Here is a 22,631-nt window from a genome sequence, read left to right as displayed (position 1 = left end):
AACCAGGTTAAAATTGACAAAGGAGGCAATGCTGCATCTTGTGTGTTAAGCTCCATTTCAGCTTTTGACAGTGTGGTTAACAACGGTGCAGTTCCATTTATGTTCAGAATGTCAAGGATTATTGGTTTACGTGTATGGAAATACCACTTGTGGGCAGACATGTGCACTCAACAACACCAGAGCTGTTGGAAACAGCAGCTGAGGTGATGATCAGGGTGCTGAAATCACAGCATATGGTGCAAAAAAGGAAAAGGGAAGGACCTACAACCTGTGAGTTATTTCTGTAGAATTCAGCTATGGAATAGGTTAAGAGCTTTCAGAGGGTTTTCTCATGTGCAAGTTACTAGCATGTTAGAAATAGTGTTTCTGTTTTCATAAGCTGTTTGGTGGGAGCAGAGAAGGGGGGGATCCCTTTCAGGAGCCCACTTGCCCCTACATCCCTCTCCGCTCTCCTGCCATTACCTTGCGCAACGTTCGTGCGGGCAGTGCCGGAGGAGCATCACTGAGCTGGTGGTGGAAGGCATCAAAGTGCAGTGAGTAGTGTCCTGGAATGAGACAAGGGTCAGAAATGCAGACTTGTGCTGTTTCATTGCAGCCACAGAGCTGGGTTTAGCTCTGTAATGCCAGGCAACAGCTCCACACGCTGCTAATGCCAGCCTAGGGCTGCCTGTCTGATGGATACTGCGGAGTGCATCTGTCACACACAGGCTGCTAAAGAGAAATTAAGTGCAGAGAGAGTTGTTTCACTGCTCCATTGTCAAGAATCTCATAGCAAGGCAACAGGCTCAGACAATGAACATTTGAAGTTTCATTCTGTAAGCTTAAATTACTGCTAAAGTTGGTCATTGGTAAGAAGCTACACCAAGCTTCAGCACTCTTACTTAATTCTAGTCCCAAAGTACACACAAGTCCATATTGCTTAAGGACTGCAAGAATTTGAAGATTTGGAAAAAAAAAAATTGAAAACCTGGCAGACCAGGAAAGACTCTAGGGTTTTTGTTCCCGTTTGTTTTTACAGGGGTGGGGGGGAAAAGGCTATAGTCAACTTTTAGGTGGTCTGGATTTGTGTGTGTGTGACCTGCAGGCATTTGCAGCAGGCCTGCTGGGCACGTCCTTACCATGGGGCAGGCTTCGGGGAGGCACTGGTGGGGCCAGGATGCTCCCAGCGTGGGCAGACAGGAATGGCAGCGCCTCTCGGCTTCCACTGTCCAGGCTCCAGCTACTGGGTGCTGCTGGCACAGCTGAAGGATTGAAACAGATGGAACTCGAGTAACAGGACATGGAGTTTGTGGGGCCAGCACTGGCTTTCCAGTGTGCTCTCCAGCAGCAGAGAGACAGATTCCAGAGACTCAGTGAATGGCAGGATTGAAAGCACAGAAAGGCTACAGAGTGTTAAGTTTAGAGATGCTTTGTTAAGGAAGTGAGAGTTAGGGGATTGCAGGGTTAGTCTGCCCAGCTCCCCTCCATCCCTGGGCTCATTTCTAACAAATCTGAAGAGCAGTAGGACTTTGGCAGGATTTTTGCAAATCAGTGCAGAGGTAAAAATGAAATCCCACCAAAGGAACGGTGGCTGGATCTCGGGTGTGAGCTTTGTGGGGAGTGGTGACAAGGGAACATGGCAAAAACCTCTGGAAACACTGGATGGCCTGTGGCTGCACTGCAGGCTCAGTGAGGACTGAATAAAGGACATGATGGAAATTATACCTCAGTCTGTTTCAATATGTTGCAAAATAAATTACTTCAAAGCTCCAATTTACTAAGCTACAGAGTTGATCAAGAGCTTTGATGAGAAAATATTTAAAGACAAAAGTTTGGCCTCCTTGTATTACAGTCTCCTGAAGAGATCAAGTCTTTGCGAATCAGGAAGTATAGAAAGAGCAATGCTTGCTGCATTTAACAGAGAATGAATATTAACTTCACTAACTTGTTTTTTCATAGAAATAAAAGCTGCTTCTTGACATGAACATGAACCTTTTTCAAGATCTTGAGAATTCTGTCAACCTTGAACATTATTAAAATGCACCTTCTTTCCAAACAAGACTTGATTTATTCTAAGAAGAGAGACGCAATAGTTGTATGTTTATTTAAAAACAAATAAGCAACTGTAATTTCTTCAGATTAGCAAAGAAAGAAAAAAAAAAGTAATTATTTGAGCCTGTCAAAGAAAACTGAGATAAAAATAGCTTTTTCCATCTTCAGTTTGCAAAATGGAAGCCTAGAGAAATAAACATGGAGTTTGACATCTGAAGAGGATTTTCCCTTAATTAAAATGCCTGCAGCCATTTTTGATGCATTTTTTTCTAAAATGACTTTGAAAGGTTTCTCCTTTTTTTTTTTGTCTCCCTAGTTCATGAGTTTGCATGAGCACGGGCTCCCCAAGGCCTAAAATTCCCTAAAGTAAAAAAGATCACAAAGTGACAGCTTCATAAGACAGAACAAACCCCATACAAATATAAAAGTAAATGTTTCTTTTTTTAAAGAGAGACTCTCAGCCTGAGAACCTGAGAAAGGCATATGAAGAAGAATCTTGACAGAGAACAGGTTCAAACCAAGGCCTACCTCTCTACATAAGTAGTATGGCTCCAGGTGGATTTTCCCTGTACGCATGCCAGAGTGCTCTAATTTGCACTACTGCAATTGGTGTCAATGGGCTAAAACAGAGGAACAAGATGCAACAGCAGTGCCAGCCTTGCTCATCTCTCCTGCCATATCCCATCATCAAATGAAAAGGAGGGAAAACCTGATTTTCTTGGCCTGTAAAACTACTGCTGTGCTTGTTGTTTTGGGTTTTTTTTAAACACTGAGATGCAGAATGAGAACGTGGAGAAGAACACATGGTATCCCAATGAAAAATCCATTTATGCTTTCTCAGTGTTCACTCATTCACAGCCTTTTGAGTATTTAGGAGTGCTGGAAGAAGGTGAGATGATTTTGAAGAGTGGCTACTGCCCAGTAAAACCAGTGTTTTAGCCAAAATGCTTCAGGGAAGAACCGAAGCAAGGAGCTCCCAGTGCTGTGACTTAGCCCAAGTCTTTCTCAGTGACTGTTCAGTGGCCAAGTTTAATTAGTGGGGAGGCTGCATTTGAACCATTCTGCCCCGGGCGACTGATGTCACCACTGTCACTGGGAATTACTGAACAGAACTTCTGACACGGCCAGGAGGCGGTGGGGGAAGTCAGGGCTCTGACTGCTCACAAAATCCAGGGCAGATGGCATCCCAGCTATGTAGAATGCTGTGGGTCCAGGCCTGCCAGGAGCACCTGCAACTGCATTTTGCCACCAGCCAGGCACAAGAGCTTGGATTCCTTCCTCACCATCCCCACTGAACATCACCTGTGTCTTTTGTGGCTTCTTAGGGATTGTGTCTTTGGTCTCCTGGCACTGAATACCACACTCCTATCATCACCCACAGATACAAATTCAAGTACTTTTTCCTAGACAGACAATAAATATCTACCTTCCTTATTCAGATCTTTCTCCTGTCCAGTACAAAGATCTCACCATCCCTGTCATATGTTTGGTTCAAACTAACATGGCTAAGATGGAGTTCTTAATCCCTCACCCCCCATCTCTCTTGTCATCACTCATTATTGTCATCAAGACATCATTTTGCCATTTATGGTGCTTGGTTTCAATGTGGACCACTCATGTTGAAGGAGGGGATTTTGATTTAAGAAATTCTAAATTTTTTTTTTAAGGTACATTTTAGTTCTGGCACAGTTACTGAAATAAAAAGACAGATAAAAATCTGACTCCACGATGTAGGTCAGACTAGAGAGTTGCAGTGGTCTTTCCTGGCCTTAGAAATCTTCTAAGACACCATTTTTCCCAGCCATACATGACTGTTGCTTGCTTAGGCAGCCTCCTCATCTCAGATTTTGATTCAGGAATTTTTCCCTCTTCTGCTTTTTCAGAATGCTGCCTTTCAGATAATTTTTGAGCCCATAATTTTGTCCATGGCACCTCCTTCACTAGCTGCTCCTTTTCTTTTACATCAAACAAATTCTTTCTCCTCTTTCAGGTTTTTTTTTTTTTTTTTCCCTGCAGGGACTCTGCCTGGTTTTTTTCAGAAGAGTGAGTTAAAAAAGCATATATTGCTAATGATAAATAAATATAAAACTACCTCAGAGAGAGATTACAAGGAATGTTTGTATTTTAAGCAATACATGTGTATTAAAACCAGTATAATTCATGAGTAAAAAATACAGTCCCAGTCTTGGGCTGTTGTTAGATAACTTCTCATTTGCTGCTTTGCAGGTTTGCTTGACAAAGGCTGCAGGAATTGTTTCAATAACAAAATGCTAAACTCAGAAAGCTTTCTGAAATAGGGAGGTCTGTGCCACCTCACCCTACTGTGAAGGCTCTGAAATGATGGTAGGTTGGCAGAAGGCCCAGTTAATTAAACTGTTAATTAGAAAAGTGTGAGAGAAATGCACTCCGCCAGGAAATGTAGAAGCCCATTTGTTACTTGCTGTAGCATGACCAGAGGAATAACATTTTAGCTAGCTAGCATGCATGCTGAAGAGGAAAAGGAGTACCTTTCTCAGCCACAGACAGGTTGGGATCACTGCAAGGTTTGCATGGTCCAATCATTTGCTGGATCAAGGCGCGCTGGAAATTTGGAGGCTAAGAGAGAAGAACGTTAGCAAAGAAGAGTTAAAAAAAATAGTTACAGACCGGCTGGGGCAACATGGGGACTTTCTGTTCCTTTTTTTTAAGCAAAGAAGTTTTTAAACTAACGATTCCCTGGGAACCTTAAGCTGTGCCTACATTGGCAGGTACCGCAGTGCAAGGTGAGTGGATCTCTAAGGTGTAACAGTGCTGAGGACCCTCAATTCCTGCTCTCTGGAGGAGTTATTTCAGACTAGCTCTAGCCTGGCATTGTGCCCATTAGCAGCTGGAATACATTGGTTTCCCTCTGAAGCTTATCTTTGGTTTTGTTTGAACATTGACTTTGCATGCTTTGAGACAGCTCTCCAATGCAAGTGTGATAAGTGGGCAGGATCAGGAGAGTCCTTTCAAATGTGCAGGCCAGGGTGAGATTGAAATGCTTACATGTAGGCACACATTTCAATTTGTCCAGGGAAATTAGAGCACAGATTTTTTAAAAACCATGTATCAGTATATTATTTCAGCCTCTCGTGGTTTTTGATACCACTGGAAATTATAAAGTTATTTAGAATAAACTTGGAGGCTAGACTGCAGGATGGATGGCCATGGTTCTAAACAAATTAAGAAAATGAATGGTGTGACTACTTGAATTGGACCAGGGCTCACAGGACAAAGTTGGGAAGTGAGTCCATTTTCACAGGATGTATCTGCTCTTTTAATAGTCACTACACTTTGTATCACTCAACTGCCACAGTGAGTGCCTCCAGGGGTTGACTAATAGGGAAAGTTCTGCTTCACCTCTGAAAATGATCCTAAATTGCCGTGCTTTCAAAAAAAAAAAAAAAAAAGAAAGCTTTAAGGTGGTCAAAGACAGCAAAATAAAGCCACAGTTTCAGGTGGTTGAACTGACACAGAAGAAACCAGAGCTGCTACCTGTCCGTTTTCCATGATAGCTGCGGGATACATGGCACTGCTTGGTCGGTCCCGGTGGGCTGGCAGCAACATCATCATCTCCCGAGAGTGGCGGTACTTATCTGGTAGAGAGGGAGAGCCTGTAAACAAGTGAGAAAAATCACGTACACGGGACAAACAACAGCCATGTCTCTGCATGCCCAGGGATCTCAGTCCTCCTGTGCACTTGGCTCGGACACACGAGCTCACAGGACTCAAGGAAACGTGGTGCCGAGCCCACTAAGCAGCTGCCTGTTGGTGGGTGCATAGCACGAGGATGGAGTAAGAACTGGCTTGTTGTATACAATTAAGGACATACCACGTAGGGTGTGTAAGATGTGTGTGTCCCTAGTTGTATGTTGCAAAGTGCTTCCTTTCAAACATAAAAAAAGTGGGCATCTGTGTGGAATCAGCTGTGTCTGTGCCTAATGCTCCCTTGCCCCATAAAGTATTGTGGAGTTACAGAAATGCCATAAAATTGTTCATTTTAGGACTGAATGTGGGAGAAAGGGATAAAAGCTTGAGATACACCATTCAGTTAAAGCAGAAATCTGTGGGAAAATACTTTATTCTTTGGTTCTGGATAGAGGTTAAGTGTTGCCATTTAGTTGGTGCTATCTTGGTCAGCTTCCTCTTGTTAAAGCAAACCAACCCCAATAATAAATAGCATATTCTATAAATGTGAGAGGCACTTTGCTTACAATGCTGCTGTAATGATGATTACTATTGTGTTGCTGTACTGAGCCCTTTGATGACACCAGACATTTACCAATGCTTAGAGTTTCACAGTAGGAATAATAAGTTTGATTTATCTGTTAGTTATCTGTATAGTTGTCATTTAAGATATTGGAGTATTTAATGTAACAGCTTCCTGGCAGGTGGAATTACTTGGGACTCATGTCCTTCAAGATGAGTGCCACATAACAATACACCTTCTGATGTGCAACAGCTGACAGTGGAATTGCCAGAAGAATGATTCTCATTAGTGACTTCCTAAAGTCTGACACTACTGATACACGCAACCCTTGGGATGCACAATATTAGGCAGGATTGATGTTGTGAAGCTGCTGAAGTGAGCTGTAATTTGCACTGATTGTTTGATTGCGTCACAAACACGCACTGAACAGATGGCAGCACACAGCGCATTACAGAGCCATGCCAGCTTTTGGGGAATACATGCCCCCTCTGGCAAACTTCCACAACCACACACATTACCTGGACAGCACTCCAACATATGAGCAAAGGCATTGGTGCTGGTTGATGCAGCTTTTACCCCAGCAAAAGCAAACATGCAGTTTTGGGGACTAATATTCAGCACACATTGGAAGGAACAATGTGTCCAGCAGAATGCAGGGTAAAGTCCTACAATTGCAACATTTCCATGGTGGGGGGGGGCAGATGCCAGATTAATCTACACCCCCACTCTGACATGAACAGTGGCAGAGTATCTGCATTCTAGTCCTGAACTCATTTTCTCCCCAGACATAGAACAGAAACAAAATTAGACAACATTCTTTGCTTTTATGTACAACGTTAGCTTGGAGAACACCGTGTTAACACTTTGTGCTGAGTCTGTTCCTCACAGGTCACAGATAGTCCTGTTCTGCAGGACAAATGTTAAGATGCTGAACTTTTAGGTGTGCCCAGAACTACAGCACAGCACAACCTACACTGCAAACTTTCCTATTTTTATTTATGTTGTCATCCTTGGTCTTTTATATCAAAGACCAAACCACCTCTACCTGCTGTCAGTTTATATGGGATTACAGTGTCAAAAGACCTTGGACTGCAGGACCTCAAAAATCCCACATGTGCTGGCAGAGTGTAGTTTAAAAACTGGTACCCTAAATTTGTCATTAACTATAGCTATAAAAATGGTAACAGATTATGCCAAGTGTCCAGTCTGCAAGCAAAATTTAAGTATTGCTGCTTTGGACAGATAGAGAGCACAATAACTGCAGCTTCTTTCAAGGACTGGCAAAACTTAAACAGCAAAGTCAAAAAAGGTTCTAAAGCTTCCAGAGCAGACAGTGGCCATAATAAAAGGCTGCAGCATGTGCCAGGGCTTACTCCTTTTAGCGTGTAGCTTGGTGCACTTGATGTGTGCAGCACTGTAGGTACTTTCTAATGAGAAAGGAAAACCTGTGCTAAAGCCAGAGTTAATTTTGCTTTTGAAATTATAAATATATTAATCCACTTGTGACAAGTATTAATTTTAAAGAATAGACTGAACATTAATATAAACTCCAAACTCATTGAATCTCTTCTCCTGCTTCATCATTTTTATTATGGTTATGAAAAGTTTGCTCCTGCACCAAGTCCTTATTTTTTTGATTTAAACAGGAAGTTTTAATGTAAGTACATGTATTCTTGCAAAGTGCTGAGTAAGACACCAGGACTCATTTTCTACACGTTAACAAGGGGCAGTGTTGAGGAAGCAGCAGGGATGCCTTTAGAGGCCACTCAAGTGTCATGTGGGAATTGCTTTTGAGTGCATTGGAGGAGTCCTAATTGTATTTTAAATTAAATTACTGATAAACCCTAACTCACTCCTAGCTCTTTCCAGGCCTTTTTGAGTTAGTTTCTTGCTTTCTGAACCCTGGCTTTTGTAATCTTTTAACTGCAGTAAAGTTCAGCAGTGCCTCATGAGCCACCTCAGATGAAGCCAAACCAACTGAATTTCCTACTGACCTTTTACACAACAACAGTGGTGCTTCCCTGACAGGGAAGAAACTACTCAGGGTCAAGCCAGGTGAAAACTGAGAGATACGTACTTGTAATAATGAGTAACTACTAATGTCTATTGTTAGCACAGAATTAGCAAATTCTTGCAGTGTTCTGAGTTCAGTTCTATCAGACTTCTGCTGTAACTTGTGTATATTATAACTAGTGTAAATTTTGATGCCTTAATCTGTAGTTCAGTGATAAAATAATTGATCAACTTTCCTGATGACTATCCTTTAAAAATTCTTTAGAGATTAATAGTTTAGTTATTTTCTTTGGATAAGCCAAAGAATCACCTCTGTTGCTGTTTTAAAGATCCATAAAAGGGTAATTTTTTGGAAGTGGAGAAAAATTTAAATTCCTGCTGGATTCTTAAGACAAAAGGCCATGGTTTCCTTTGGTCGCTGATGGAACTAATTTGTTATAAAGATGCCCATCTCCTCAGGAAAGGACTCTGTAGTAAAACAGAGAAGATGGTCTAAGTACCTGCATTATCATTTGAATCAAGGAGAGAAGCATTTAAAAATCAAGCTAAACCCTAGAAATCCTACCCAACCATGCTCAGGTTAAAGCCACAGGTGGCAAAGATGTTAAGTTGATAAATTTAGGTGGCCTTTTTGAAATGAATTGTTGGCCTTTGTCCACTTCCCATCTGGCAAGTGTTCAGCTGCAGCATCATGACTCTTGTAGCTTTGTTGGCAGTCTCAGCAGAAAGGCCAGGGGTTGGATGGGTCATGGAGACTGAACTATCCTCTCACCTCTAGAGGTGGTCCCTCCAGGACAGAGATGAGGCACATGGGTGGGGGCAGCGTGGGGGAACTTGCACAGCTGCCGCCCATGCTGTATCTGCTCTGTGGGTAAATAGAGGGCTTCAGCCTCCAGTGGTGTCAATCCAGCACCTTTCACCAGCGCTAAATTAAAAAGAATATAAATAAATACCAAAAAAAAAAAAAAAAAAAAAAAAAAAGAAGGGAAAAAAAAGGATAGAGGTGCATTGGCAGAGCTGCACTTGTCATGTCTGCAAAGTACCTTGCTCCAGCCAGTGATACTGGTCTCATTTTCACAAGCATCAAATTCACCCAGTTAAAAAGCAAAACAAAAGGAAGAATCACCAAGGAGAAGAACACGGCTGCATTACCACAGTGGAATTTAAGTGTAAGGGCTTTTTCTCATTAGGAACAGCTCCATTTCCAACAGCAGTGTTGTAATAACCAGGACAGTGACTGGCACACTGGGAAACACAGATTACATCTGGGACCTTACTAGAAGTGAAATCCCATGAGTGGGTAATGTCTGAATGCTGTGCTCACCTAATTTAAAAAGTTAATAGGACAGCAGAGAATGAATGTTGTATCACAGGCTATATAAATATTTTTCAAACTCATTACTTCTCTTACTGTTTCCCATTTGAAATCTGTCTGGGTCCCATCCCTGGGAGGTGCTGTTGGCTCACCCAGCAGCCCAGACGTTTTGGAGCATTCATCACGTTGGTTTCTAAGCAACAGTGAATAATACCGTAAAGAGGGAAGCTGGTGATGCTTTGCAGTCATCAGGCTCAGAAAGACTGTCACAGCCTGTCACAGCCTGTCACTGTGAGCCTGTCGCTGGACTTCTAAAGTGGAAAACAGCATGAAACAGTACAGCACCAAAGCCTTCAGATCCCCCCAAAGATTCACATGCCAGCTGAGGCACATCCACTTAGGGACATCCTCCTAACATGATAGCCTTCTCCTCAGTTCCATCTTCCCTCTCCTGTTATTCCAGTTTCACCTGGTTACTGTTTGTCATTATTTTCCTTCCAGCCTTTGGTAATTAGTGCAGCTATTTGCCTTTATTTGAAGATGTTCACTTCTCACCTTTCTACTCCATCTGATCCCTCAATTAAATCACCTTGCTGCATCTGTGTCATAACAACAGCCAGTCAATTAGGATTTTACTGGCAGATGGAGCAAAAAAGCCCCAATACTGCTTGAGAGAAAGGGCTCTTCTCCATGTTCCCTCTCCATCAGGAGACTCAGAATTCCCCTGTATGGAAAAAGGGGTAAGATTTAAATATCAGCCTTTATCTTGGACTATATCCTGGACATCTTCTTCAGATGCCTGTGAAAAGAGGTGTAGAACCTGCAACTGAGAATCCAAAATGAGAGGAAAAAACTGAAAACCTTCTAGAGAAGTTACAAAAGTCAGGAGATCACACAGAGTGGTTTTGCTTCAGCTGAGGAAGAAAATGATTATCAGTATCAATACCAGCTACTGTAACACAAAGGCAATATGAGTACCCGCAGAGTCTGCTTTTATATTTTTCCTTTCTTCCAGAATTTCCCAGCAGGGAAGCCTTTCTTTATCTCCATTATTTAAAATTAATATCTTTCAACATTCATCCTATACATCTACTTTTGTATACATATGTTTCTGCTAAACTGCCTCAAGTTCTTTTTTGTCATAATGTCTTTAAGCTTGTAAAATTATTTCTTTGCCTTTGTCTTGATGATCTCTCTTTTAAGTACTATACCAAGGACTTGTTTTCCTCTAGACTGCCTGCCACAATTTTGTGGTGGAACAATGGAAATCATTATGAAATTTAACCGCCTGAAACCAGCATGTATTAGAGATACATTTGAAATATGGATGAAAAAAAGCTTAAATAGGGAATGAAACCATTTGTAAAGAAAAAGTATTGAAGAGGTATTTACATGTCCAAAAAGAGAAACAGTGTTACATGTCAATGTAGGTGGTGTTTCACCTGTAAGTCAGCAAGGTTGCCAGGTTTAGAGAACACCTGCAGGTGCCCCCCATCAGGGCCTGTCCATGCTTACCTCGAGCGCTGGAAGGGGCAGAGTTAATCATCTGGGATGGTGCTGAGTGAGTGGAGCTCAGGCTGGAGGTGGAAGGACTAGCCTGGGATGAGGATAAAACAGAGACATTGGTGACTGAGCCTTGGTACCTGGGCTTAGGATAAACAAGCTGCAGGAGGCAGAGAAACCATCGAGAGAGACCTGAGCACATCAGTGCCTTAGGGATTTACCTGTCTCGGATGAGCCAGGGCAGCCTCTGCCCAGCTTCAGTGCAGGCCACTGTTAACCTGCACTCAGGACTGTGGGACTTGTTCCACCTCCCCAAACCAAGAGCAACACTAACTGCACATGTTCAAAGGGGCAGGTAAACCAAATGGGGCAAAAATCTCACTTTCTGAAAGCAGCAGGGTGACCTTGGACTGCAGTACCACAGTCACTGTACAAACACAGGAGATTTCTTCCCAAAGTTAATCTAGTGAGTTACCGTCATATTTCTTGAACAATGTTAGATTCTACCTATTCAGTTATTTGAAAAAAATATCACAGACAGATCCAAGCATGTGCACAGGTAAAGTGAACTTCTCCTAAGCAAAACCCTCTGGAACATGTTCCGTGCTGTTCCCAGCCACCGCTCCTGGCTGTGCTGGAGCTGTACCTGCATGTGGTACATATCCTCAGCAGTCTCCCCCACAGAGCTGTCTGTCAGGATAACCAGGTTTCCTGTTTCACTGGAGGTGTGCGACGACAGAGAGGATGAGGAGTGTCGGACTGAACCAAGCATGTTCAGTGGGCTGGAAAAGAGACAGAGCAAGGGCATAATTATTTTTTAAATCTGTTTGTGAAGTCTGATTTTTTTTTCCTAACTAGTAAGTACCTGCTGCTTTAGGTCACCTCTACATGTCAAACACTTTTGAAAAGGCCAAATAAGCTCAAACAAATCCATAAATGTGGGTAAATATGAAAGAGGTGACAAGAAGATTACAGGTAAAACAGAACAGTACACAGGATGTTGAATTTCAGAACCCAAACCCAGGGTAACATCACATCATGACCTTGGGTGCATATTTGTTTTGTTTATAACAGAACACACTGAAACCACTCTCATTTTAAATGCTCAGTGAGTGGGAGCAGCTTAAGAAAAACATTCCGAAGGAATCCAAGCACAAGACACACAGGTCAAAATCCAGTTTTCCTTATTGCATACACTGGCCCTCAGCATTACAGTTGAAGGCAATTTTGCAGCTGACAGTAAATTAATACAGCCCAGCTGGTGTGCAGGCTGTACCCTGATCTCCCTCAGGGAATGAACTTTTCTTTGTCACTCTGAACCACACACAAATACATTGTACACTACAGCATTTCCCTAGTTTGTCCTAAAACCTAAAAATGCCTTTACAAAGTGAGGAATTTTGAGGAAAAAAAATGTTATCCCCAGACACTGTTTATCAACTGCTAAGCCATAGGAGCAGTATAAGCTACTCAGTTTTAATAGCATAAAGAATGTCACCATCCTGAATTCATGGACCAACTTTCCACAGCTTTTTGTGCCAGCCTTTAAAACCAGCTAAAATATAGTGACCCAATAAGAAAAATAAACACAGAAGAGCAATTAGCATTTTCAAATAAGCAGTGTTGGCTGGATATAAAATTCACTATTTTGTCCTTGTAATGCCAATTTTTATCCTCTGTCATTATCTCAGATTTAATATATGGGCATTCAGTTTGAAAAAGCACCACAGGGTCATTTTTTGATGTACTGATCAAAACATCATGGCTGCCTTTCTTGTATTTGGCTTCTGATTTGGTCAGAATTATAAAAATAATGATGTTAACAATTTTGATCCTTCAAAATGGGTACATATTGAATGGGGTTCTAAAACAAGCCATACAATTTTCCTTTTATGGTAGATAAGGACCCAGATATTTGCTGTTGGTGCAACAGAAGTAGGAGAGGTTGAGCCCTCTGAGGTCAGATTGAGTCTGGAGAACTGAGTGGCAGATCTGTGTTTCTGCCTCTACAGTAAGGAAAGTGATGGAGTCACACCTGGAGGTGTTCAGCATTTGCTGCAAGTTGGATTTCTCAACTTTCTTATTCCAATTCTCCAACTTCAATAATTAGCACTGAATGAAGACAACAGGCACTTCTGCCTAAACTCATGCTGCCCCTCCTGCAGTACTGCTAAGCACTCCTTAGATCCTGGAACCTTGGTGGAACAGTGTGCAGAGCCCCTGGATGTTTGGGAAGAAGAGGGGGTTACCTGTGTCGATGCATCAGCTTGATGCTCTCTGGGCTCATGGGGCCGTGGGACACCAGCACGTTGCTGCGGGGGGTGCTGGAGCCAGAACAGGCCGGGCTCAGCTTATCCAAACCAGGCAACTCCTGCAGAACAAACACTTCAGCTAAGTCAGTCATGGAAAACTGCAAATTTTCTTCATTCATCCTACTTCCAGTTATGACACTTCTTTTGAAGAGAACATCCAACACCTCCTGGTAATCTTCCTCGGTCTTACATAATTTTCTGCTATGTGAAATAGCAACTGAAAATGAAGCTTTACAATTGCTCTGTGATATGACAAAGAACATACAAATATTAACAATTCTTGCTGAAAGGCCAAGGTAACATATTTTCTACTACTGCCTTCTTGCACAAAAATCAAGAATTCCTTTGGTAATTTGGCAGTCCAGTAGGTTCAATCAATGCTGTATCTGCCCAGTTATTTTGTGAACCTTTCTGCAACTGACAGATGTTTAATCATAATTCAAAAATGGAGAAGTGACTGTTGGCTTACATGGTACAGACTGGATCGCATCATCTGGAACTGATCTATCAGTTTCTTATGCAGGGGACGCATTTCGGGGTGTACAAATTTCTCATGGACTGCCAGACCCACTCCTAGGACATGTACCTGTGAAAAAGAAAATGCAACATCAGAAACCCAAATAAATTGTGTCTAAGAGAGAGAACAGGAGCCTGTCCTGCAGTTCTGTCAATGTGCAAGGAATATGCCACAGTCCATTACAAAACTGCTGATAATTAAGCAAGCCTTGGAGTCCTGGCAAGTTCATACTACTCCAACAAATATTTAAGTGTGAGACAAGTACATTTATGTCATGTTTCATTGCTTTTCTTAGGAGATAACTGAAAAAACAAAAAAAAAAGAGCTAGATTCTCTCTGCAGAGTGAACAGCATTATGCCCTCACACAGATAATGCCCTGCGACAAAATCTCCTGCCAGTGCCAGGGTCTGAGCTGCCAGCAGAGACTTCTAAAAGGAGTTTCTGATAATTGAGACGAACAGCAGCAGTCACCCCTCCTGTTCCTCATTAGTTACTTCTAAAGGTCACTTTTTCAAAGGTCAAACATATAATTTTAATGATTGAATGAGATTATATAAGGTCTCAGATGAAAGAAAATAGCAATGATAGGAGGCTTAAGATGTATGTAATTCCCTACATGATCCAAAGTCTCTACAAACAATAACTAATTAATCTTCAAACACCTCCTGAGGATTGAAGGGAGATAAGCATTATTTTACAGATGGGGAATCTGAAATGCAATTCAGTGATTTGTTGAAGAACAAGCCTAGTATTTCTGTTCACATTTGGGCACATTGTTTAATGGGGTATATCTTTCCAAACTTTCAGTTAAGAGGGATTTGATTATCTGATTTCATTCCCATCAAAGCATCCCACAGCTTTATCTACCAAGATGTTTCAAGGAGACACTATGGAAAAATAAATCTGCAGATAACATAAATAGGCATTAAGTTTTTATATGTGGCTCTGCCACTTTAATCTCAAGCCTGACCTGTCCTGCCTCCGATTATCTTTGAAATTTGCTAGGAAGGCATAGTTCAAAATGCCAAAAATGAATGGCAGGCTTGAAATGTAGCAAGATGTCTGTTGGATAATAAACGTAGAAAACAAAATTAATGTACTTTCAGCTGAGCTTCACCTCACATCCCATAAGGTGAGTGACTTGTCATAATCGCATTGACCACTTCCCTCGTTTTTTGTTTGAATGTATTTAGATCTCCTGTACCAAAAATCTTTGCTTCTGAATGAATCAGTTGGATCTGATGTTTAGACTGACTGCTGATGAATCTAGACAATGTAGCACTGTCCCACTGCACCTGAAAAATAGTACCTGTTCCTGCATGAGTTCCTTGAGCTGGGTGATCTTTTCTGCGTCTCCAGGGTGCTTTGTGATATAATCCTTATCAAAAAAGGCCTGCAGGAAGAAGAAAAAATAAAGTGCTTTTTGCTTATGGGAAGATGTTTCATCATAAATTGGAGTCAAAGGATGAAAGGAAAAGGTCCAAAAATCTTAGGAAAACAAAAAATATATTAAGGTAACAGCAGAGCTTAATTTTATTGTTTTATAGCACTCTGGGATTCAGAGAAAATGGGCTTGGCAGCTGAAATGATTCTGTTGAATCATGACTCTGACCAAGTTTCCCCCTGTGACAGTGATGAGCAATACCACTAAGCCTTGTATCTTCCAGTTATTTGAATTTTATAGTTTCCTTCACATAACTGCCTAAAGCTAAAGGAATTTAGTGAGTAAGTTGGCAACTAATGTAAAGCCTGAAGAGCATTCGCTCCCTGGCTCCGTTGCGAGCCATCCCAAACCCCTGAACCACTGCTGCAATTTTTCAGTATTTTACCCTAAACCTACCTTTTACAATGCTCAGTTTAAGTAACAGCTTGCCAGAGATTATGCTGGATAACATATTGTATTTAACATCATTTTACTTCTACAATGAGAAATTAGCCCATCAGCAAAGATAATGGTTCAGTAGCATGAATTAGTGGTTTTTCCTGATTCCAGACCTAATCAGTTACCACCAGTCCCTCAGCCTCTATTGCAAAATGAATCTATAATGTGAGCAGTATTAAAAAAGCTGCTTCGCTGTTTTACCTGCCAAGGACTTCCAGGTAAGCCAAGTGTCATCTTTGAGAAACCCCACTGTTACCTGTACCTATTTCCATGTGAGATCCCAGCTCCACCCCTGGAGCCTCCTTACATGTGGCTATGCAAGCACTGATGCAGAATAACCAAGTAGGGGGTGTAACCCCATCTTTAGATAATACACATGAGAATTCCTTATCTTATTAAGCCATACTGTAATTGAAACAGAAATGCAAATAAAACTGAGGAAGGGTGATACTCAGTGAGAAGCAGAGCCTGGCTCACCTCCTGGTACCGCGCAATTCCCCCGTTAACGGCGGCATCAATCACTCCGTTCAGACACATGCTGAGAAGATTAATGTTGCCATGCATTTGTTTATGCTGGTACTGGCTTATCAGTGTCCTCAGCTCCTGGTTTTTGTTCTCAACCACTTGAATGGCATTTTCCAAAGGACTTACTTCAACCTCAAAGGCAATAAAATATACTTTAATTCCATGGACACTTCACTGAGATTTATTATCTTCCTTGTAATAAAATGGTACTCCAGAATTGTTCAGTGAGCTCCCTTCACTTTTACTGCTTTGTAGAAAATTAGCTACATTAACAAACTCCACTGTTGGCAGTGCTGGATTTCAGGTCACTCAGTTGCAATAATAGATGTCTTTCTATATACCGAAGACATGGCAGCAATGTAATTATCCCATCCTTTTGGCACTGTCTCCATTATACTGTTAGCTAATACAATTCCCCTGGTTCCATTCAGCCATTGTTTAGATGAAGTGGTGGAAAAAGGATGTATTTAACCCTTGGTAAACACCATTTTAAACTGTAAGATTTCAGCCCAACCAGTTTTAAGCTGCCTATCCCATGTCCTCAGTAATTCATCATTTCAACCCCCAATTATAGGAATTATGAATGTTACCAGCTCTCTTCTCTCCACTTCAAACCAACGAGAGATCCCAGGCAAACTGTGAGTCAGGGTCAGAGTGGTGCGTTCAATCCACAAGCTCTGCAAGGAGTAATTGAGGCTGTGAGGAACAGTGAATCACAACCACATCCTCTGTACTCTTACTACAAGTGCAAAGGGGGCAAGGCTCAGAAAAGAATGCATTAACCTCCCAAGCATTAATTCTGTAGAAGGTCTCCCTGAAAGTCACTTAAACAACAAAACAGGAATTCAGTATGCTTGAAATAACACATTCAACATTTCTATTAATTTTTAAAACTCGTCCAATCACCAGTTGTGTCATGGGACCCAAAAAGACATTGTAGACCTAAGTGTCAGTAATTAAAAAAAAGTGCAGCCAAACAGTGTCTCCAGGCACTAAAATAACACACCTTTAAACTGGACAATGCTTTAAGCAGGTCAGAACTCAACAATATTCAATCAGAACATGGACTTAACCTGTAACTTGAGTTACTGTAGTATCTTTGGCTATCAAATCAGGATTACCTAAAAGGCTCCATCAGCATAAAATAACAAGACAGTATTCACCTTGAAGAGATGAACGCTTAAACACAGCTTATTTGCTACTTCTACCTTAAATTCGTTCTCCTTGTCCTTGGGGCCCTTGTGGAAGGGTCTGTCGTAGCGGAACTTGCGGATGTTGTTGACGCGGTAAAAGCTCTTGATGCGATCAGGGACACGGTCCATTTGCAGCACGTCTATATTGTCTGGGATGGGAGTCACTGCATAGATCTGTAAATCTGGTAATTGTGCAGTCAAAGAAAGCTTTATCCATGTGTTAGGAAAGACAGATAGGAAACAGCAACCACACAGGAGGCTCCATTTGCTGACAGTGACATTATGGTTCAAATCCTGCACAGAATCCACACTGTTCTCTCAGAAGCCAAATAGTGCAGGTTCCATGACTAAGCTCTCCAAAGTCCCTGCAGTCCCCTTAAATGTGATGTGGTTCAGTCCTTAAATGCACTGAGCATTGTACTGGGTGTGCCAAATCCCAGTACAGGTGACCAGTGAGAAGAATGAGATTCAAAGCCTTGGGTATAAAAAGGTTCAACAGTTTTAAAGAAAAGGAAATTGCTAAAAAGTAAAATACTGATGTAAGAAAAATAAGCAGAATAGAAAATAGTGCTTTGGAACTAGTATCTGTTCCCAACAAAATATTGGCCAAGAGAAGATATCAGGAATACTCCTAAGGACACACACTGTGCGTGACGCCAGTGCTGTTGGTAAAGCGTTAGAACATGGATATGACCAAACACAGCCCTTTCCCTTCTACATGGAACATGATCTGCATTACTCCCTGAATAAAAATTCACCGCTCTCTCCAACACCATGTTGCACAGCAAACCAGTTACTGTCTGCTGCAGACAGGGTCTGGTTTTGTCCATATCCAGCTCTGCCTCTGTGCTCTGCCCCAGCTCCAGGGAGAGTCTGCCCTTTCACAGAAGGATACACTGGGCATCACACTGCAATATGGAGTCATCGGGGTGGTTTGGGTGCTGCATTGCAATGGCTTGGGGGAACTCGCTCAGCATCCTCTGCTGGAAGGCTTCCAGCCTCTCATAGTCGTGGCCCCGACACACATATTCTTTGTTCTGCAAGAAGGACAAGCATAAATTAGTGTCCTTAAAAGTAAGTTAAATTCTCTTGACTTCTATCTCACTTCAAATGTTTTCTTCAAAACCAAAGATAAATGACAGTGGCAATCTGCTAATGTGAGAGTTCATGTATTTTATTGTTTCCTTTTTCTTTACAATGTATTTTATGAAGAATGAGGAGACTATTCCACTGATCTCTGAACAGCACAATGCCTCTGATTCAGGCACACCCAGCATTCAGTCCTGTGGTCCCTTCTTACCTGCTTTTCAGAAAAGGCACTATTTTTAATTGGACTATACTGAAACGTATCAACTGAAACTTAAGTCACCAGCTTGGCTGCTCTACGCTGGGAAAGCTGCTTCAAATACTATTTATACCAGATGGATAAAAGTCCTGAGGTTCTGATAGAACAGAGGGAGATATATGTTTATCATTTTATCAGTTCTCCTTAGAGAGAAGTTGCAACAAACTATTCACAAAAAACACTGTTTAATCACTGCTGTATTATTACAGCCATACAACCCAGCTCTGATGGTGTTGAACAATACATGCTCAGGAACTCCCCTGTCAATAGTACAGTAATACAGAAAAGCTTTACCAAGAATTCTCAGTGGCCACTTAACAAATTCCCCTTCAGCCCTAAAAGCACTTTCCTCTTGATGAACAAAATTTTATTTCTGCTAATAATGGAAAGCTGCATTTAGATGACTCTTGAGGCATTAAACCACTTGTGCAGAGTTCTTGGATGCTTTTTGAGCAATCTCTTAACTCCAAACAGCACGATTCAGTATTTCTAAATTCCTTAGTGTCAGGAAGATTGTATTCCAGTGTCTTAACCCTCACAAAAACCACAATTTTCATCAGTATTAATATCTCCTAGTGCAAGACCAAGCAAAGCAGGCAAATTCTCTAATTTTGGTCGTTTAAACTCTCATACGTATAATAACTAGAATAACAGGGAGGGTTTTCACCTTCATAAAGCAATTTAAAAAATTAATAAACAAGAACAGCCTTTTATTTCTTGCATTTAGAGGCTGCAGTATATTCAAGAATTTGTTTTTAATTGCTCTGGAAAGGGGATGTGGCCAAGCAGTTCTTGATCTTGGTAGCAAAATCGAAGGGAAAGTAGCAAAACCAGTTCATAAAACACAGCCAAGGAGTTCAGTTATCTTTGGCTTTGCATTTCAACTTTATGGAAAGGATTTCCTGTTCTGACTGTGACATGTGTCACTTTGTATGCATCAGTCACAGCAACCAATGGACTGGGAGAAGAATCACATGATGAATCTTGACAGTTCAGTCTGTAATGCTCAAACTTTGCAGCTATTATTAAATTTGGAGTGAGCCCATGTTTGAAGGTGAATCTCTTCATGACACTTACTGCTTTCTCTGTTTTAGCTTTTGATTGCAGCAATCTAGAAAACTGTAAGCCTATAAATAAAGTTATTGTGATTCTAAAAATAATGCCCTGAAAACACCTCAAAGCTAAATTCAATAAGACTTCAGACAGATGCCAGCACAAGATCTCAAAACATGGTTTGTCAGGCCTTACTTGAACTTCTGGTAGATGGAAGATATGGACAGTTTTAATTTAAATTTACTTATGTAGAAAGGCTAGAAATAGATGCAGAATTCATAGAAACATGAACAATGACTTTTCTAGACAAAGGGTCTTAAGAAATCAAAGATATAGAAAGAAGTGGTTATTTTCTGTCTTAAGCTATACAGCAATAGAAAAATACATGAGAAAAGGGCTTGGAGTTATTTGATCACTTTAAATCACTCCTGTATCCATTTGAAGATTTTAAATCCATGTAAATCTTTTTCTTCTCTAGAATAGCTGCTTCCAATCTCTTTACAGTGTGATCCATGCTGATGTGACTGCTAATGGGCTTAGTCTGTGCTCCACAGTGTGTGTGCTGTATGGATCATTAGGGAGAGAAAGGAGGAGGATGACTTTTAATGAGATTGCTACATTAGTAATCTGCTATCAGAAGTACTGCTACCAAATATAATTGCAGAATTAACAAGGATTATAATTATGTACGCTTGCGTTCGCTGGTAATTTCTCCAGCCAAGGATCCACGTTGTTACAGCACTTTGCAAAGAGTCAGGGCTGAGCACAGGAAGCTCAAGCAGTGTCAAACATCTTGGCCATGCAGGATCCCAGGTAAAAGTGAGGATCCACAAGATAAAATATAAGCTCCAGTCACTGACAGTACTTCAGATTTAGGAAGGCTTGTGTGCCATGATGACTGTGTTGTCACTTGCTGAAATATTTGTTGTTAGATATAAAAACCAGGAATTGTCAGTTTTCTCTGGAATCTTCATGGGGCAGCTCTAGGTTCACACTGCAGCACCCCTCCTTTCTTTGGATTCCTCTGCAGGGTCTTCTGCACACTGCTTCAGGGTGCTGCATTCTAAATTCTGTGAGTAGCAGCTGAGGGAGGAGGGGCTCAGACTGGAGAAAAGGAGGCTCAGGGGGGACCTTCTCACCCACTACAACTCCTGACAGCAAGTGGTAGCCAGGTGGGGATCGGGCTCTGCTCCCAGGGAACAAGGGACAGGAGGAGAAGAAACTGCCTCAAGCTGCACCAGGGGACATTCAGGCTGGACATCAGGAAGAATTTTTTCGTGGAAAGGGTTGTCAGGCATTGGAAGGGGCTGCCCAGGGGGGTGATGAAGTCACTGTCCCTGGAGGTGTTAAGAAACAACTGAATGTAGCACTTGGTGCCATGGCCTGGTTGACAAGGTGGTGATTGGTCAAAGGTTGGATCGATGATCTTGGAGGTCTTTTCCAACCTAAATGATTCTGTGATTCTCTGATTCTGGCACTGTTCACCTTCAAATAACATGAAACCACCACCCTTTATGCACTGGTGTTTCTTCTCCTTGACTAATTTCAACTTGCCTTTATTATCCCTGCCTGTGTTTCCATTAAAAGACTATAATTAAATCCCAGTGTTGAAATCTTTGTTAAAAAAACCAACAAACAACTTCATAATCAGAGGGGAGTATAAGAGGGCAGCTCTCAAAATGCTGCCCTCTTTGTATGGCTTTGTATGGCTTCATCCTGTGTACCTTGATTGGTGCACCTCTTGTCAAACCATTCCTTCAAAGAGAATACAAACCATGCACCTCCAGTCCTTGAAAGCTTCCAGTTACCTTGTCCTGTCACATTCAATGGCATCTGCCATCAATTTGCAGGCAGCTCTTGGAGCACTTGTCAGATTATATTCCTTCCTTGCTCTAAACTAGCAACAAGACGTTGTATAAACAAATACCCATTTAAAGTTTGATTCCTCATTAGGAAAAGAAGAAAATTTCACTTTTTAAGTGGATTGGTACACCAGCAACCAATGAGCTCCAAGTGAGGATGTGTCCAAAGAAGCTGTTTGGCTTTTGTCGAACAGAGGAAATTTTCACTTGCACACAGCATAAGAGTCATCAGACTGGGATTAGAATTCTGTCAAGTGAGACTTTTTTTAAAGTGTGATAATTTGAGATGATGAAAATTAGTTGTAATGACCCAACATTGCTGCAATACAGCATTTTGCTTAATATAGAGGCAATTTGTGCTGCATCTGCAGTTCATCAAAAATTCAGTGGCGTGAGTCAAATTTCTGATCTCTGTTCCCAAGAACATTCCCAGTGGACCGTGTCCTTCAGTTCAGCTAGAAAAATGTTTTTATTTGTGCAGGCATAAAAAAATATGCTGAATAGTAGACATCATATCTCCAAAACAAAAATACAAAGCCTTAACAGCTACTCTGAGCCTGGTCACTTTGTCACATCCTGTATAAATTTGGCTTACCCGCAGGAAAAATGGGAATTTTCGACCATAAAAACCAACTCTAAAAAACTCTGGTTCTAAGCGCTGCTGTTCCATTATATTGTCGTAATAGGTAGCTTCCATTTTCTGTGGAGGAAAGAGATAGCTGCTATCAGACCCTTAAAGCTGCACTTAAAACATTAACATCTCAAGACTCATTAAAATATCATATTACTCTTTCACCCCTGCGATTTTTTATGAAAAGACCAAAATTCTGTTAAAGATAAAAATTATTAAT

The 22,631-nt window shown here is 41.4% G+C and overlaps 1 protein-coding gene and 1 long non-coding RNA gene across 2 annotated transcripts in view; one reads left to right on the top strand and one right to left on the bottom strand.

Annotated features, from left to right (window-relative positions):
- The window catches only part of DOCK3 (dedicator of cytokinesis 3), a 184,866-nt gene that overhangs the window by 4,513 nt on the left and 157,722 nt on the right, over positions 1 to 22,631 (bottom strand). Inside the window, exons 40-54 of the mRNA XM_053953429.1 lie at positions 22,376 to 22,480; positions 18,416 to 18,557; positions 17,536 to 17,702; positions 16,918 to 17,004; positions 16,280 to 16,459; positions 15,230 to 15,313; positions 13,872 to 13,988; positions 13,340 to 13,461; positions 11,737 to 11,872; positions 11,103 to 11,184; positions 9,045 to 9,197; positions 5,545 to 5,663; positions 4,539 to 4,626; positions 1,119 to 1,241; positions 463 to 545 (exon numbers count right to left, since the gene is read on the bottom strand). Coding sequence (XP_053809404.1) covers positions 463 to 545; positions 1,119 to 1,241; positions 4,539 to 4,626; positions 5,545 to 5,663; positions 9,045 to 9,197; positions 11,103 to 11,184; positions 11,737 to 11,872; positions 13,340 to 13,461; positions 13,872 to 13,988; positions 15,230 to 15,313; positions 16,280 to 16,459; positions 16,918 to 17,004; positions 17,536 to 17,702; positions 18,416 to 18,557; positions 22,376 to 22,480 — 1,788 coding nt within the window. The remainder of the gene's footprint in view (positions 1 to 462; positions 546 to 1,118; positions 1,242 to 4,538; positions 4,627 to 5,544; positions 5,664 to 9,044; positions 9,198 to 11,102; positions 11,185 to 11,736; positions 11,873 to 13,339; positions 13,462 to 13,871; positions 13,989 to 15,229; positions 15,314 to 16,279; positions 16,460 to 16,917; positions 17,005 to 17,535; positions 17,703 to 18,415; positions 18,558 to 22,375; positions 22,481 to 22,631) is intronic.
- Positions 1 to 22,631, top strand: part of LOC128793936 (uncharacterized) — a 37,435-nt gene that overhangs the window by 8,402 nt on the left and 6,402 nt on the right. The window lies entirely within an intron of this gene.

Source organism: Vidua chalybeata, chromosome 12 (assembly GCF_026979565.1).
Source record: "Vidua chalybeata isolate OUT-0048 chromosome 12, bVidCha1 merged haplotype, whole genome shotgun sequence".
Classification (NCBI taxonomy): Eukaryota; Metazoa; Chordata; class Aves; order Passeriformes; family Viduidae; genus Vidua; species Vidua chalybeata.
The sequence above is the reverse complement of the archived record's forward strand: the minus strand, read 5'-3'. Positions and strand labels throughout refer to the sequence as shown.